At 47.9% G+C, this 16,159-nt stretch overlaps 1 protein-coding gene across 4 annotated transcripts in view; it reads left to right on the forward strand.

Moving 5' to 3' along the window:
• The window catches only part of LOC147107894 (SAM domain-containing protein SAMSN-1-like), a 185,268-nt gene that overhangs the window by 127,284 nt on the left and 41,825 nt on the right, over positions 1 to 16,159 (forward strand). For all 4 annotated transcript variants that reach the window (XM_086007280.1, XM_086007281.1, XM_086007282.1 and 1 more), the window contains 2 exons: positions 10,982 to 11,140; positions 13,663 to 13,789. In XM_086007280.1, the coding sequence (XP_085863406.1) occupies positions 10,982 to 11,140; positions 13,663 to 13,789 (286 nt within the window). The remainder of the gene's footprint in view (positions 1 to 10,981; positions 11,141 to 13,662; positions 13,790 to 16,159) is intronic.

Consider the following 16,159-nt stretch of genomic DNA (forward strand, 5'->3'; position numbering starts at 1 on the left):
TCTTGCTCGCCTTACCCCTCTTTGTATCTCTTGCTCTTCATGTCTCCATCTGTCTCTTCTTACATCTCTGTGTGTCTTTCAAGCTCCCTGCCTCACTGTTTCTGTATCTCTTTCACTCTCCCTACCTCCGTGTGTGTATATCTCTCCACCACCTCTCTGTGTGCTTGTCGCCCTCCAAATTTCTCTCACTTTCTCTGTTGTGTATTGTGTGCCTGTGTCTGTCTTGTGTGTCTGTGTCTGTGAGTGTGTGTGTCTGTGTGTGTGTGCCTGTGTGTATCTGTGAGTGTTTGTGTCTGTGCATATCTGTGCGTGTCTGTGTGTGTGTCTGTGTGTGTGTCTGTGTGTCTGTGTGTCTGTGTCTGTGAGTGTGTGTGTCTCTGTGTGTGTGTCTGTGTGTGTGTCTGTGTGTGTGTGCCTGTGTGTATCTGTGAGTGTTTGTGTCTGTGCATATCTGTGCGTGTCTGTGTGTGTGTCTGTGTGTGTGTCTGTGTGTCTGTGTGTGTGTCTGTGTGTGTGTCTGTGTGTTTGTGTGTCTGTGTATGTGAGTGTGTGTGTCTGTGTGTGTGTGAGTGTGTGTGTGTATGAGTGTGTGTGAGTGTGTGAGTGTGTGTGTGAGGGTGTGTGTGTGTGTGAGTGTGTGTGTGTGTGAGTGTGTGTGTGTATGAGTGTGTGTGAGTGTGTGAGTGTGTGTGTGAGGGTGTGTATGTGTGAGAGTGTGTATGTTAGTATGTGTGAGGGTGTGTGTGTCTGTCTGTGTATCTGTATGTGTGTGAGTGTGTGTGTGTGTGAGTGTGTGTCTGTGTGTGTGTGTGAGTGTGTGTGTGAGTGTGTGAGTGTGTCTGTATATGTCTGTGTCTGTGTGTGTGTGTTAGTGTGTGTGAGGGTGTGTGTATCTGTATGTGAGTGTGTGTGTGTGAGGGTATGTGTATCTGTATGTGAGTGTGTGTGTGTGAGGGTGTGTGTATCTGTATGTGAGTGTGTGTGTGTGAGTGTGTGTGTGAGTGTGTGTGTGTGTCTGTATATGTCTGTGTCTGTGTGTGTGTGTGTTAGTGTGTGTGAGGGTGTGTGTATCTGTATGTGAGTGTGTGTGTGCGCCGGCCTCTCTCCCTCTTTCACTGACACACAGATTCACTCTCTCTGTATCTCTATGTTTCAGTGGCACGAACTATTGCTGTCAATTTACAATGACCGTCAGGCATAGAAATGGCTGGAGGACGAGGGGAAGCAAAATGCAAAAAATGTGTTGGCTCCCCCCTCCCGCCAATATTGTTTCATTCATTAATAATTTAGTTTGTCTGTAATTCCCAGAGAAGGAGTGTCGATGGGGGGTGGGTGGCCGTGTGAATGGATATCAGGGAGGCTATCCCCCCCTCCCCACGACTGAACTTGGGCTCCTCCTCATTGTTGCTTGTACAAAGCATTGGGCTGGGGATAGGTGTCTGGCTTATCAACCAGGAGAGCTGCACAGTGCAGTGACACAGAGAGGAAGGAGAGAAAATAGCACAGAATCTCACAGCACAGAAAGCGGCCACTCGGCGCATCATGCCTGTGCCGGCTCTTTGATGGCCCACTCGCTTCCCCGCTCTTTCCCCATAGCCCGGAAATGTTTTTCCTTTTCAAGTATTTATCCAATTCCCTTTTGAATGTTACTACAGGTAGACTATCCTTTATCCGAACTTCCGAAAACCGAAAACCTCTAAAAACCGAAAGTTTTTTCGTTCAGCGTAAGTCGTGCGCACGACATGACCAGAGTGGCGCACGACTTACGCTGAGCAGGGCAGAGGGTCACAGAGTTCCCTCCTGGGTAGGAGATTGCAGGCCGAGCCGGGCAGTGTGAAGGAGGTACCGGGAGAGTGAACCCAACAATACAGCGGCCCGTCCGATAGCTGCAGCGGCCCGTCCGATATTCTTTTCTCCCCCCCGACCCGAACCAAACCGAACCGAACCGCAGCCCGTCCGATATTCTTTTCTCCCACCTCCCACCCGACCTGACCCCCGACCCGTCCGATATTATTTTCTCCCGACCCGACCCGAACGATATTCTTTTTTCCCGCCGGACCCCCCCCCGACCCCGACACCCCCCCGACCCCGACCCGTCCGATATTCTTTTCTCCCCCCCACCCAACCTGATTTGCGGGCCAGCTTAGTAGGAGTCAGCCGATATCCGGCTTTCCAGAGAAGCAGGAAGGGGAATGAGACACGGAACAGTCGCAAGAGGTAGCCTGAACTTTTAAAATTTATATTAAATACAAATTTCCCAGTCTTATAATAATACCTTCTGGAATCCGAAAAATTCCGAAAACCGAAACTCAGCTGGTCCCAAGGCTTTCGGATAAGGGATAGTGTACCTGTATTGAATCTGCTTCCACCGCCCTTTCAGGCAGCGCATTCCAGATCACAACAACTCGCTGCGTACTCCTCATCTCCCTCATGATTGACTTAGACTTGGGTGTACAGGGCACAATTTCAAAATCTGCAAGACGACACAAAACTTGGAAGTATAGTGAACAGTGAGGAGGGTAGTGATAGACTTCAAGAGGACATAGACAGGCTGGTGGAATGGGCGGACACGTGGCAGATGAAATTTAACACAGAAATGTGCAAAGTGATGCATTTCGGTAGGTAGAACGGTTAAAAAAGCATACAGGATCCTGAGCTTCATAAATAGAGGCAGAGAGTACAAAAGCAAGGAAGTTATGATGAACCTGTATAAAACACTGGTTCGGCCTCAACTGGAGTATTGTGTCCAACTCTGGGCACCGTACTTTAGGAAGGATGTGAAGGCCTAAGAGAGGGTACAGAAAAGATTTACGAGAATGGTTCCAGGGATGAGGGACTTCAGTTACGTGGCTAGGCTGGAGAAGCTGGGGTTGTTCTCCTTGGAGCAGAGAAGGTTGAGAGGAGATTTGATTGAGGTGTTCAAAATCATGAGGGGTCTAGACAGAGTGGATAGAGAGAAACTGTTCCCATTGGCGGAAAGGTCGAGAACCAGAGGACACAGATTTAAGGTGATTGGCAGAAGATCCAAAGGCGACATGAGGAAAACCTTTTTTACGCAGCGAGTGGTTGTGATCTGGAATGCACTGCCTGAAAGGGCGGTGGAGGCAGATTTAATCATGGCTTTCAAAAGGGAGTTGGATAAGTACCTGAAGGAAAAAAAAATTGCAGGGCTACGGGGAAAGGGCGGGGGAGTGGGACTAGCTGAAGTGCTCTTGCAGAGAGCCGGCACGGGCTTGAGGGGCTGAATGGCCACCTTCTGTGCTGTAAGCATTCCATGATTCTATGATTTTGGCAATTATCTTAAATCTGTGTCCTCTGGTTACTCACCCTCCTGCCAGTGGAAACAGTTTCTCTTTATCTGCTCTATCAAAACCCCTCGTAATTTTGAACGCCTCCATTAAATCTCCCCTTAACCTTCTCTGCTCTAAGGGAGAACAGCCCCATCTTCCCCTGTCTCTCCACTATATTGCCACTCATATTTCTGTATACTTCACTGATATCTTTGTGTTTCAGTCAGTGCAAAGCTACCTCTTCTTTAAAAACATTTCCTCCCCCGAAGGTGCAGATTCTAAGAACATAAGATAAGAACAACTCTGTTGGACGGAGTATTAATCAGGAAATAGTTGAGGCTTGTAATAAGGGAACAGCTATAATTATGGGGGATTTTAACTATCATATTAACTGGACAAATCAAATTGGGCAGGGCAGCCTTGAGGATGAGTTCATTGAGTGTATTAGGGATGGGTTTCTTGAGCAGTATGTAACTAAACCGACCAGGGGGCAAGCAACCTTAGATTTGGCCCTGTGTAATGAGACAGGATTAATTAAAAATGTCCTAGTAAAGGTTCCCCTTGGAATGAGTGACCATAACATGGTTGAATTCCATATTCAATTAGAGGGTGAGAAGGTTGGATCTCAAACAAGCGTGCTGACCTTGAATAAAGGAGACTATGAAGGTATGAGAGCGGAATTGATTAGAGTGGACTGGGAAAATAGATTAAAGGGTAAGACGGTACATGATCAGTGGTGTACATTTAAGGAGTTATTTTACAACTTCCCAAAAAAATATATTCCACTGAGGAAAAAAGGGTGTAAAAGAAAAGAGAGCCATCCGTGGCTAAGTAAAGTGATTAAGGATAGTATCCGACTAAAAACAAGGGCATATAAGGTGGCCAAATCTAGTGGGAGGATAGAAGATTGGGAAGTCTTTAAAAGACAGCAAAAAGTAACTAAAAGATTGATTAAGAAAGGGAAGATAGATTATGAAAGTAAATTAGCAAAAAATATAAAAACAGATAGCAAAAGTTTCTATAGTTATATAAAAAGAAAAAGGGTGGCTAAAGTAAATGTTGGTCCCTTAGAGGATGAGACTGAGAAATTAATGGTGGGAAATATGGAGATGGCAAAAACGCTGAACAAATATTTTGTATCAGTCTTTATGGTAGAGGACACTAAGAATATCCCAACACTGGACAAACAGGAGGCTCTGGGGGGGAGGAGCTAAATACGATTAAAATCACTAAGGAAGTGGTACTTGGTAAAATAATGGGACTCAAGGCGGATAAATCCCCTGGACCTGATGGCTTACATCCTAGGGTCTTGAGGGAAGTGACGGTAGGGATTGTGGATGCATTGGTAATAATTTTCCCAAACTCCCTGGACTCAGCAAAGGTCCTGGCAGATTGGAAAACTGCTAATGTAACACCCTTATTTAAAAAGGGTAGTAGGCAGAAGGCTGGAAACTATAGACCTGTTAGACTAACATCTGTGGTTGGTAAAATTTTAGAGTCCATTATTAAGGAGACAGTAACGGGACATTTGGATAAACATAATTTAATAGGACAAACTCAGCATGGTTTCATGAAGGGGAAGTCATGTTTGACAAATTTGCTTGAGTTCTTTGAGGAAGTAACATACAGGGTGGATAAAGGGGAACCAATGGACGTAGTGTATTTAGACTTCCAAAAGGCAGTTGACAAGGTGCCACACAAAAGATTATTGCTTAAGATAAAAAATCACAGGATTGGGGGTAATAATCTGGCGCGGGTGGAGGATTGGCTCTCTAACAGAAAGCAGAGAGTTGGGATAAATGGTTCATTCTCAGACTGGCAATCATTAACTAGTGGTGTTCTGCAGGGGTCAGTGCTGGGTCCCCAACTCTTTACAATCTATATTAACGATTTGGAGGAGGGGACCGAGTGTAACATATCAAAGTTTGCAGACGATACAAAGATGGGAGGGAAAGTAGTGAGTGAGGAGGACATAAAAAACCTGTAAAGGGACATAGACAGGCTAAGTAAGTGGGCAGAGATTTGGCAGATGGAATACAATACTGGAAAGTGTGAGGTTATGCACTTTGGCAGGAAAAATCATAGAGCAAGTTATTATCTTAATGGCAAGAAACTGAAAAATACTGTAGTACAAAGGGATCTGGGGGTCCTGGTGCACGAAACTCATAAAGTTAGTATGCAGGTGCAGCAAGTGATCAAGAAGGCCAATGGAATGTTGGCTTTTATTGCTAGGGGGATAGAATATAAAAACAGGGAGGTATTGCTGCAGTTGTACAAGGTATTGGTGAGACCGCACCTGGAATACTGCATACAGTTTTGGTGTCCATACTTAAGAAAAGACATACTTGCGCTCGAGTCAGTATAAAGAAGGTTCACTCGGTTAATTCCGGGGATGAGGGGGTGGACATATGAGGAGAGGTTGAGTAGGTTGGGACTCTACTCATTGGAGTTCAGAAGAATGAGAGGCGATCTTATTGAAACATATAAGATTGTGAAGGGGCTTGATCGGGTGGATGCGGTGAGGATGTTCCCAATGATGGGTGAAACTAGAACTAGGGGGCATAATCTTAGAATAAGGGGCTGCTCCTTCAAAACTGAGATGAGGAGAAACTTCTTCACTCAGAGGGTGGTAGGTTTGTGGAATTTGCTGCCCCAGAAAGCTGTGGAAGCTACATCATTAAATAAATTTAAAACAGAAATAGATAGCTTCCTAGAAGTAAAGGGAATTAAGGGTTACGGGGAGCGGGCAGGAAATTGGACATGAGTCTAGGTTCGGAATGGTCGTGTCCCTGTGGGTAGCGGAGCAGGCCCAGGGGCCGTGTAGCCTGGTTCTGCTCCTACTTCTTGTGTTCTAATTCTGTTAGATTTCAGGAGATGGTTTTATTGTTGTTCCTGGCTGGGGTGGAGATCGCCTTTGCAGAAGGTAAGTACTGTAGAAAATATAGGGACAGAGTGATCTCCTGGATGAGTTTCGATCGCCTAGATGGTTCGGAGAGGAATTTCCCAGATTTTTTGTCCCAAATTGGCCATTGTTTTTTTTTAAATCTGGTTTTTTGCCTCTCCCAGGAGATCACATGGGTTCGGGTGGGATGGAGAGTGATAGTAGATTTGAGGTTAGGATCAGATCAGCCATGATCTTATTGAATGGTGGAGCAGGCTCGAGGGGCCGATTGGCCTACTCCTGCTCCTATTTCTTATGTTCTTATGTAAACAAAATGAAGGAAACACACAGTTTATTAAAGCCCCCTATGATCTTTCTCCCTGGTGTTGCTCGCTGCAGTGTCCTGAAGATTAATCTTCAATTCCTGGAGACTCCAGGCCAATCCTGGAGTGGTTGGCAACCCTACTGTCAGCGGGCTATTTGGCTGTGAAAGGGATCGTAGCCAAGGCCAAGGAGGATAGTGATCAGGAGCAGCACCCCGACAGACCAGAGATACTGAGGCAAATTGTAGCAACGTCCGCTGAGTTCGACTCAAAAAAGAGAGGCTTGTATTTATACAGCACCTTTCACACCCTCAAGGTGTCCCAAAGTGCTCTACAGCCAATCACGTACTTTTTCTTGTAGTTAGTTTGTGACAGTGTAGTAATGTAGGGAACGTGGGTACCTCAATTTGCGCACAGCAAACTCCCACAAACGATGCGATGATGACCTGACCATCTGTTTTAGTGATGTTGGTTGAGGGATAAATATTGGCCCAGGACACCGGGGATAACTCCCCTGCTCTTCTTCGAAATAGTGGCCGTGGGATCTTTTACATCCACCTGAGAGAGCAGACGGGGCCGTGGTTTAACATCTCATCTGAAAGACGGCACCTCTGACAGTGCAGCTCTCCCTCGGTACTGCACTGGAGTGTCAGCCTGGATAATGTGCTCCAGTCTCTGGAGCGGGGCTTGAACCCACGACCTTCTTAGACTCAGAGGCGAGGGTGTTCTCAACTGAGTCACAGCAACTGTCAAACCAAGATCATCGTTGCAGCATAGGTCAGTGGGAGTCGGTGCCTGTGCATCGTTAAGAATATCCCAGAAAGGCAATCTATGTCAGGAATAACATACCTGTAACCAGGGAGCGAATGTAATCCTATCTGACTGGATTGGTGGGGGAGGAGGGGGCTACTGCAGCGTCTGGGCCCAGGTACACTGTGGTGGGAGCGCCACCTGCTGTCCAACTCTGTGGGGTACGGTAGCATAGTGGTTCTGTTACTGGACCAGTAATCCAGCAGGCCGGGTATTAGCAATCTGGAGTAAGAGCGTTCAAATCCCACCACATGCAACTGGGGAATTTAAATTCAGTTAATTAAATGGAATGCAAAACTAGTATCAGTAATGGAGAGGTACCACCAACGCTGCCTCCGCAAGATCCTGCAAATCCATTGGCAGGATAGGCACACCAACATCAGTGTTCTCGCTCAGGCCAACATCCCCAGCATCGAAGCTTTGACCACGCTCCGATGGATGGGTCACATCGTCCGCATGCCCGATACGAGACTCCCCAAAACAAGCGCTCTACTCAGAGCTCCGACACGGCAAGAGAGCCCCAGGTGGGCAGAGGAAACGCTTCAAGGACACCCTCAAAGCCTCCTTGAAAAAGTGTAACATTCCCACCGACACCTGGGAATCCCTGGCCCAAGACTGCACAAAGTGGAGAAGAAGCATCCGGGAAGGCGCCGAACACCTCGAGTCTCTTTGCCGGGAGCAAGCGGAAGCCAAGCGCAGGCAGCGCAAGGAGCGCACGTCAACCCAAGCACCCCGCCCACCCGCCCCTTCAACCACCGTCTGCCCCACCTGTGACAGAGACTGTAGGTCCCGCATTGGACTCATCAGTCACCTGAGAACTCATTTTTAGTGTGGAAGCAAGTCATCCTCGGTTCCGAGGGACTGCCTGAGAAGAAGAGATCAGTAATGGTGAACCGTGAAACTACTGAATCCATTCGGAGGCAGCAGGGGTCCCCAATCGAGGGCTTCCCTACATGGGCGTCCTCCCCTTTTCTACTGGGGGGTGTTGCATGGACCAGTCCCACGTAACAAATTTTTAAGTAGGTTCAGGAACTCCCAGGCTGCCTGCAATTTCTGCGGCCTGGAGGAGTCCGTGTTCCACGTATACACTGAGTGTGAGGGGTTGCAGCCCCTCTTCCAATGTTTGGAAGGGGCTGCTCCTCGATTCTTGGCTGCACTTCAGTCCCACGCTCCTGATCATTGGCCACCCGGTGCGGAGGGGAGTGGGCCTCCTCGTTGGACAGCTGCTGGGCCTGCCCACGGTGGCCATTAACTGGTCCAGGCAGTGGGCGGTCGAGGGGGTCGTTCGGCCCGACTGCCCTGCCTCTCTTCCACGGGCAAGGGCCTTCAGTGAGAAAGCGAAAAAATAAAATTAGGGTTGCCAATTCCCTCCAGGATTCTCCAGGAGTCTCCAGGAATTAAAGATTAAAGGCAAAAGAACCAGTGGTGACGTTGTTTTTTACGCGGCGAGTTGTGGTGATCTGGAATGCGCTGCCTGAAAGGGTGGTGGAAGCAGATTCAATAGTAACTTTCAAAAAAGGAATTGGATAAAGATTTGAAGGGGAGAACATTTTCAGGGTTATGGAGAAAGAGCAGGGGGAGTGGGATGATTTGGAGAGCTTTTTCACAGAGCCGGCATAGGCACGATGGGCCGAATGGCCTCGCTCTGTCGATCATTCTTGGACTCTATGATCATGGGCACTGCTGCAATCAAGCCAGAAGAGCATAGGAGCGTTAAAAAAGGGCAAATTTTCGTTTCAAACATTTTCTTTGAACACTTCCATTTATTACAAAAATATTAAAGATGAGGAGGAATAAAGGCTGTTTGACCGGGTGGGGCGGTTGCAGGCAGGGGGGCGGTCATGTGAGGAAACACCCAGGGATATGTCCCCACACGGACATGCCAACTCTAAATAAAATGGTTTTTCATTTTATTGAAATTCTCCCCCTACATCCTCCAGTAATTATTCAGCCATCTGTTTACAGCCAGTACAACAAAAATCACAAACACACCAGCGTGGAAATCAGTCGGTGGTACATGTTGCAGTGACCTTTCCCTGTCAGCTGTATTAACGGAGGTGCTAACCCGTCTCAAATAAACACGGCCACTAAAATAGGGGCCGGGGGAAATTTCGCCTGAGCTCTTTGGAAGAAGAGCGCTCGCGTTTAGTTAGTGCTTTTCACACCCTCAGGACATCCCAAAGCACTTCACAACCAATGAAGTGCTTTTGAAGTGTTGCCACAACTGTTTTCAGATATAGACAGCAGCCAATTTGTTCATCTGCTGATATAATAACCGTCTGCTCGTCTGCTGCTGAAACCCTCCTCCACACTCCAGACTCGACTGTACCAACGCACTCCGGGCCGGCCTCCCACCTTCCGCCCTCTGTAATCTTCAGCTCCTCCAAAACTCTGCTGCCCCCGTGTCCTAACTCGCACCAAGTCCCCGTTCACCCATCACCCCCTGCGCTCGCTGACCCACACTGGCTCCCGGTCCGGCAATGCCTCGATTAAAAAATTCTCATTCTTGCTTCCAAATCTCACCATGGTCTCGCCCCCCTCCTTATCTCTGTATCCTCCTCCAGCCCCACAACTCCCCCCCCCCCAAGATCTCTGCGTTCCTCCAATTCTGGCCTCTTGGCCATCCCCAATCTCCATTGCTCCATCATTGGCGGCCGTACCTTCAGCTGCCTGGGCCCTAAGCTCTGGAATTCCCTCCCTAAACCTCTCCGCCTCGCTACCTCTCTCTCTCCTCCTTTAAGACTCTCCTCAAAAACTACCTCTTTGACCAAGCTTTTGGTCACCTGCCCTTGATATCTCCTTATGTGGCTCGGTGTCAAATATTGTTTGAAAATCACTCCTGTGAAGTGCCTTGAGACGTTTTACTAGATTAAAGGCGCTATATAAATACAATGTTGTTGTAATTTCTGGGCCATGATCTGGGATTCCAAATTTGTCATTAAATCAGCTTAATCTTTAATTGGTTTAATCTCTAGTTTAAGTGAATTGGATAAATACAGGGATATGGGGAAAGCACAGAGGAGTGGGACTAACTGGATTGCTCTTTGAAAGAGCTAGTGCAGACTAGATGGGCCGAATGACCTCCTCCTGTGCTGTGCCATTCTATGATTCTATAAGCCGTGGCTCAGTGGGTATCACTCTCATCTCTGAGTCAGAAGATCGCGGGTTTGAGTCCCACTCCAGAGACTTGAGCAAAAACTCCAGGCTGATGCTCCCAGTGCCAGTGCTGAGGGAGTGCCGCACTGTCGGAGGTGCCATCTTTCGGATGAGACGTTAAACTGAGGCCCGTCTCCTCTCTCGGGTGGACGTAAAAGATCCCCTGGCACTATTTCGAAGAAGAGCAGGGGAGTTCTCCCCGGTGTCCTGGGCCAATATTTATCTCTCAACCAACATCACTAAAACAGATGATCTGGTCATTATCACAATGCTGTCACACAACAGTGACTGCACTTCAAAAAGTGCTTCATTGGCTCTGATGCGCTTTGGGCCATCCTGAGGTCGTGAATGGCGCTATAGAAATGCAAGTTCTTTATTAACGTCTTGCGGTGAAATTCCTTTCTGGGTGCAGACAACTTTGAAGCAGCGAATGAATTTATTTGTACTTGTCACATGGGAGGATGAATCCTAAAGAGGCTCGCGAGCTTAATAATGAAGGATTTCTTTCCCCCCCTGTGTAGGCGGGCGAAGCTGAGCAAGGGGCCGAAGCCGCTGGGGAACACAACGCGGCCAAGTCGGGACAGAATGGGAGCGGGCTGGGGAAAACCATGCGCGCCATCTCCAAAACTATGAAGAAAAAAATGGCTCGGAAGTACATCAAAGCTCTGTCGGAGGAGATGGTGAGTTTCACGCCGGTCTGGTCGCGGCGTAACCGTGCTCCCTTTAAGCTGCGCGCTCCCGCGCAGGCCGCTTACTGGAATCTGAATGGGCTGCGCGCCCCCCCCCCCCCTTTAAAGCAGCCGTTCACCCCATAACTGCTTTCTAATTAAAAGGGTAATATGACCGACGGGCAACAGTGCAGTCCCCACCACTTAAAACAGCCGCGTTTAAAAGGGACCGTCGCTTATATCGGGGAAAGAAAGATAAGTGTCAGCCATTCACATTAACGCCAATTTCAAAGTTGCCCATTATAGCGTCGTAAGCGCTTCGTTCATCTTGGGCAGAAACAGCCGCGTTTACTCATTAGTTCGATCTGCGTTTAGGTGCACTCAATGCAAGAACAAACCTAAGTAACTCGCACCTCGTTAATGTTCAGTTTCCTTTCAAATACTTAAGCCTTTCTAATTCTAATTCTATATCAAATTAAACCTGTATAGAACCTTGGTTAGACCACACTTGGAGCACTCTGCACAGTTCCGGTCTTCATATTACAGAAAGGATATCGAGGCACTGGAGAAGGTGCTGAAAAAGATTGACAAGAATGATAGCAGAACTGAGAGGTTCTACCTATCAGGAAAGGCTGAACAGGCCGGGGCTCTTTACTCTAGAAAAGAGAAATCTGAGGGGTGACCTCATAGAGGTCTTTAAAATGATGAAAGGATTCGATAGGGTAGACGTAGAGAAGATGTCTCCACTTGAGCGGGAGGCCATAAATGTAAGATATTCCCTAATAAATCCGATAAGGTAATCAGGAGATACCTCTTTACTCAGAGAGTGGAACTCGCTACCACAGGGAGTGGTTGAGGCGAATTTAAGGGGAAGCCAGATAAACACATGAGGGACAAGGAATAGAAGGATATGCTGTTAGGGTGAGATGAAGAGGGGTGGGAGGAGGCTCGTGTGGAGCATAAACGCTGGCACGGACCAGTTGGGCCGAATGGCCTGTTTCTGCGCTGGAAATACTGAGTCATCTAAGTGGTGTGGGCTTATAGATTGTGCTAAGCACTTGCTGCTGTTTAACTAAAACTGCAGCTCAGAGTGGAGCTGGACACAACTGTGCAAGAGGTCGCTAAACAGAAGGAGCGTTCTTGTTGTATAGAAATAGCACTTCCAGTTTATCTATCGGCCATCACGTATCGCGGGCAAATGGCGTTCTGGCCGAACACGCCCGCTTTAAATGGTGGGGACTGTATTTAAAGGGGCACCACCGTCTTGAAGCTTCGTTTGCTGCCTCCTTGGTGTCTCAGTGGGTACTACACCAGGTGCTGAGGTGCCAAGCCACCCAGACCAGAGCAGGAAAGTCCCAGGCTGGCCAGTGTTGAGTGAGCCAGGAGCGTTCGTTGAGATGCTTCAGTTTCACTATGCTATCGAGAGCAAAAAGTCAGCCAGGGTTCCCGCTTCTGATCACGGCCCGGTGACCAGCTCGCACAGCAGCGCAGGAGTCGTATTGTTCTGTCCTCAATGGTACAACAAGTGATGTCACAATCGCTGGAACAATTTAGCGCCTAAGTTTCAGGACTTGTTATCACAGAATCATAGAATCATAGATATTTAGAGCACAGAGGGAGGCCATTCGGCCCGTCGTGCCTGTGCCGGCTCTTTGAAAGATCAGTCGTGCTCAGTCCCACACTCCCTGTTATTGTCCCTAACCCTGTGAGTTCCTCATCCTCAGGAACCCGTCCGACTCCCTTTAACATTATTGATGGAATCAGCTTCCGCCACCTGTTCAGGTCGAGCGTTCCCGATCCCCACAACTCCCAGTGAAAAACATTCTCCTCATCTCCCCACTAGATCTTTTTCCAATGATTTTGAATCTATGCCCTCTGGTTACTGACCCACTCGCCAGAGGGGAGAGTTTTTCTCTTTCTACTCCATCAAAACCTCCCATCATCTTGAAAACCTCCATTAGGTCACCTCTTAACCTTCTCTGTTCCGAGGGAGAACAGTCACAACTTTTCCAACCTCTCCTCATAACTGAGGTCCCTCATCCCTGGTAACATCCTGGTAAACCTCCTCTCTACCCTTTCTAATACCTTTACATCTTTCCTGAAGTGTGGGGCCCAGAATTGCCCACAATACTCCAGCTGAGGCCTAACCAGTGATTTATAAAGCTCTAACATGATCTCGTTGCTTTTATATTCTATTCCTCTATTTACAAACCCAAGTAACCCATTTGCTTTTTTACCCACCTTATCAACTTGCCTCGCCGCCTTTAAGGATTGTGTATATGGACACCAAGGTCTCTCTGCTCATCTACACTTTTCTAAATCATTACATTTATAGTACACTGCCTTTCCATGTTAGTCCTCCCAAAGTGCATCACTTCACATTTCTCCACATTGAACCCCACCTGCCATTTCACCATCGTGTCTATGTCATCCCTGGTAACATCCTGGCAAACTGGTCTCTAACTGGCTCTGGGAGGGAATCAGTGACAGTCACAATTGTTCAAGGTTTAAAAGAGAAACCTTGTGTCTTTCAGTGCGAGGCCAACGCAGGAGATCCTTCAAGCCAAGCCATAGGAGAGCATGAAGCAGAGGGAGGCTTCTTGAGAGCCTGCGAGTCTATGGAGAGTCTTTATAGTCTCAACAGCGGCCAAAGCTCGTCCAGTAAGTGAACTGCAGTGTGATTCCGAGGACGTAGCCTTTCACAGTCTGGTAATAGTCAAATGTTAAAAGTGTCAGCGGTGGCTCAGTGGGTCGCACTCTCTCGCCTCTGAGACAGAAGGTTACGGGTTCAAATCTCACTCCAGGGACTTGAAAGGCTGACACTCCAGTGCAGTGCTGAGGGAGCGCTGCACTGTTGGATGAGAGGTTAAACCGAGGCCCCGTCTGCTCTCTCAGGTGGACGTGAAAGATCCCACGGCCACTATTTCGAACAAGAGCAGGGGGAGTTCTCCCCGGTGTCCTGGGCTAATTTTTATCCCTCAATCAATATCACTAAAAACAGATTATCTGGTCATCATCACATTGCTGTTTGTGGGAGCTTGCTGTGTGCAAATTGGCTGCTGCGTTGCAACAGTGACTACACTTCAAAAAAAGTACTTCATTGGCTGTAAAGCTTTTGAGACGTCTGGTGGTCATGAAAGGCGCTATAGAAATGCAAGTTTTTCTTTCTTTCTACACAGCCCCAACAATGTGGGGGAGAAACTTGAAATGAAAACCGAAAATGCTGGAAACACTCAGCGTGTCAGGGCAGCGTTTGTGGAGAGAGAAACAGAGTTTACCTTTCAGGTCGATGACCTTTCGTCAGAACTGGAAAAGATTTGAGACGTAACAGGTTTTAAGCAATTGCAGAGGCAGGGAGAGGGGGGAGGGGAGGAAAGAACCAAAGGGAAGGTCTGTGATCGGGTGGAAGCCAGGAGAGATTAAATGACAAAAGGGATGATGGTGCGAGGCAAAATCTCCAGCCTTCCACCCTAATACAGACCTTCCCTGGAGGTCCAGAGGAGCTGACAATGGCAAAAGCAGAACCATTACCAGAAACTGCCGTCCGAATAAATGGGAGCAGCGGTTATGGTCTGAAATTGTTCAACTCAATGTTGAGTTTGAAGGGGGGAAACTTGCTCTGGTTGTTACGTGTTACAGCATCGCACACAAATTCAAAAAGGCCCTGGTTATGATGTTGGTGCACATATGACTGCAACTTGCTACAATTGTACAGGGCCTTGGTGAGACCACACCTGGAGTACTGTGCACAGTTTTGGTCTCCATATCTGAGGAAGGATATCCCTGTACTTGCATTGGAGGCGGTGCAACGAAGGTTCACTAGATTGATTCCTGGGATGAGAGGGCTGTCCTAGGAAGAGAGATTGTGTAGAATGGGCCGATACTCTCTGGAATTTAGAAGAATGAGAGGTGATCTCATTTAAACAAACAAGATTCTGAGGGGGATTGACAGGGTAGATGCTGAGAGGTTGTTTCCCCTGGCTGGAGAGTCTAGAACTAGGGGGCCTAGTCTCAGAATAAGGGTGTAGGCCTTTTAAGACTGAGATGAGGAGCAATTTCTTCACTCAGAGGGTGGTGAATCTCTGGAATTCTCTCCCCCAGAGGGCTGTGGAGGCTCAGTCGTTGAGTATATCCGAGATCGATAGAGCTTTGGACACTAAGGGAATCAAGGGATATGGGAATCGGCGTGAGGTCGAAGATCTTATTGAATGACGGAGCAGGCTCAAGGGGCTGTACGGCCTACTCCTGCTCTTATTTCTTATGTTCTTATGTTGCCTGAATGTTCCTTCACTTCAACCCATTAGAAGTCTAGTAGTCCCATTTCTCACAGTTATCCTTCTGGTTCTGCAGAAGTGAAAATGATAATTCACAGGGACACTCCATCATCAGCAGAAGTCCATTCGGCCCAGCTTTGCCTGTGCCGATTCTTTGAAAGAGCTCTCCAATTAATCCCACTCCCCCTGCTCTTACCCCAAGCCCTGCAAATGCTTCCCTTTCAAGCATTTTTTCATCTAATTGCCTTTTGAAAGTTACTGTTGAATCTGCTTCCACCGCCCTTTCAGGCAGCACATTCCAGATCACAACAACAACAACTTGTATTTATATAGCGCCTTTAACGTAGTAAAGCATCCCAAGGCGCTTCACAGGAGCGATTATCAAACAAAATTTGACACCGAGCCACATAAGGAGAAATTAGGGCAGGTGACCAAAAGCTTGGTCAAAGAGATAGGTTTTACTGAGCGTCTTAAAGGAGGAAAGAGAGGTAGAGAGACGGGGAGGTTTAAGGAGGATAATTCCAGAGCTTAGGGCCCAGACAGCTGAAGGCACAGCCACCAATGGAGGAGCGATTAAAACCGGGGATGCGCAAGAGTCCAGAGTTGGGGAGTGCAGCTATCTCGGGGAGTTGTGGGGCTGGAGGAGGTTACAGAGATAGGGAGGGGCGAGGCCATGGAGAGATTTGAAAACAAGGATGGGGATTTTGAAATTGAGGTGTTGCCCCACCGGGAGCCAATGTAGGTCAGCGAGCACAGG

Source organism: Somniosus microcephalus, chromosome 14 (genome assembly GCF_052327205.1).
Source record: "Somniosus microcephalus isolate GS21.2 chromosome 14, FLI_Smic_1.0, whole genome shotgun sequence".
NCBI classification, from domain to species: domain Eukaryota; kingdom Metazoa; phylum Chordata; class Chondrichthyes; order Squaliformes; family Somniosidae; genus Somniosus; species Somniosus microcephalus.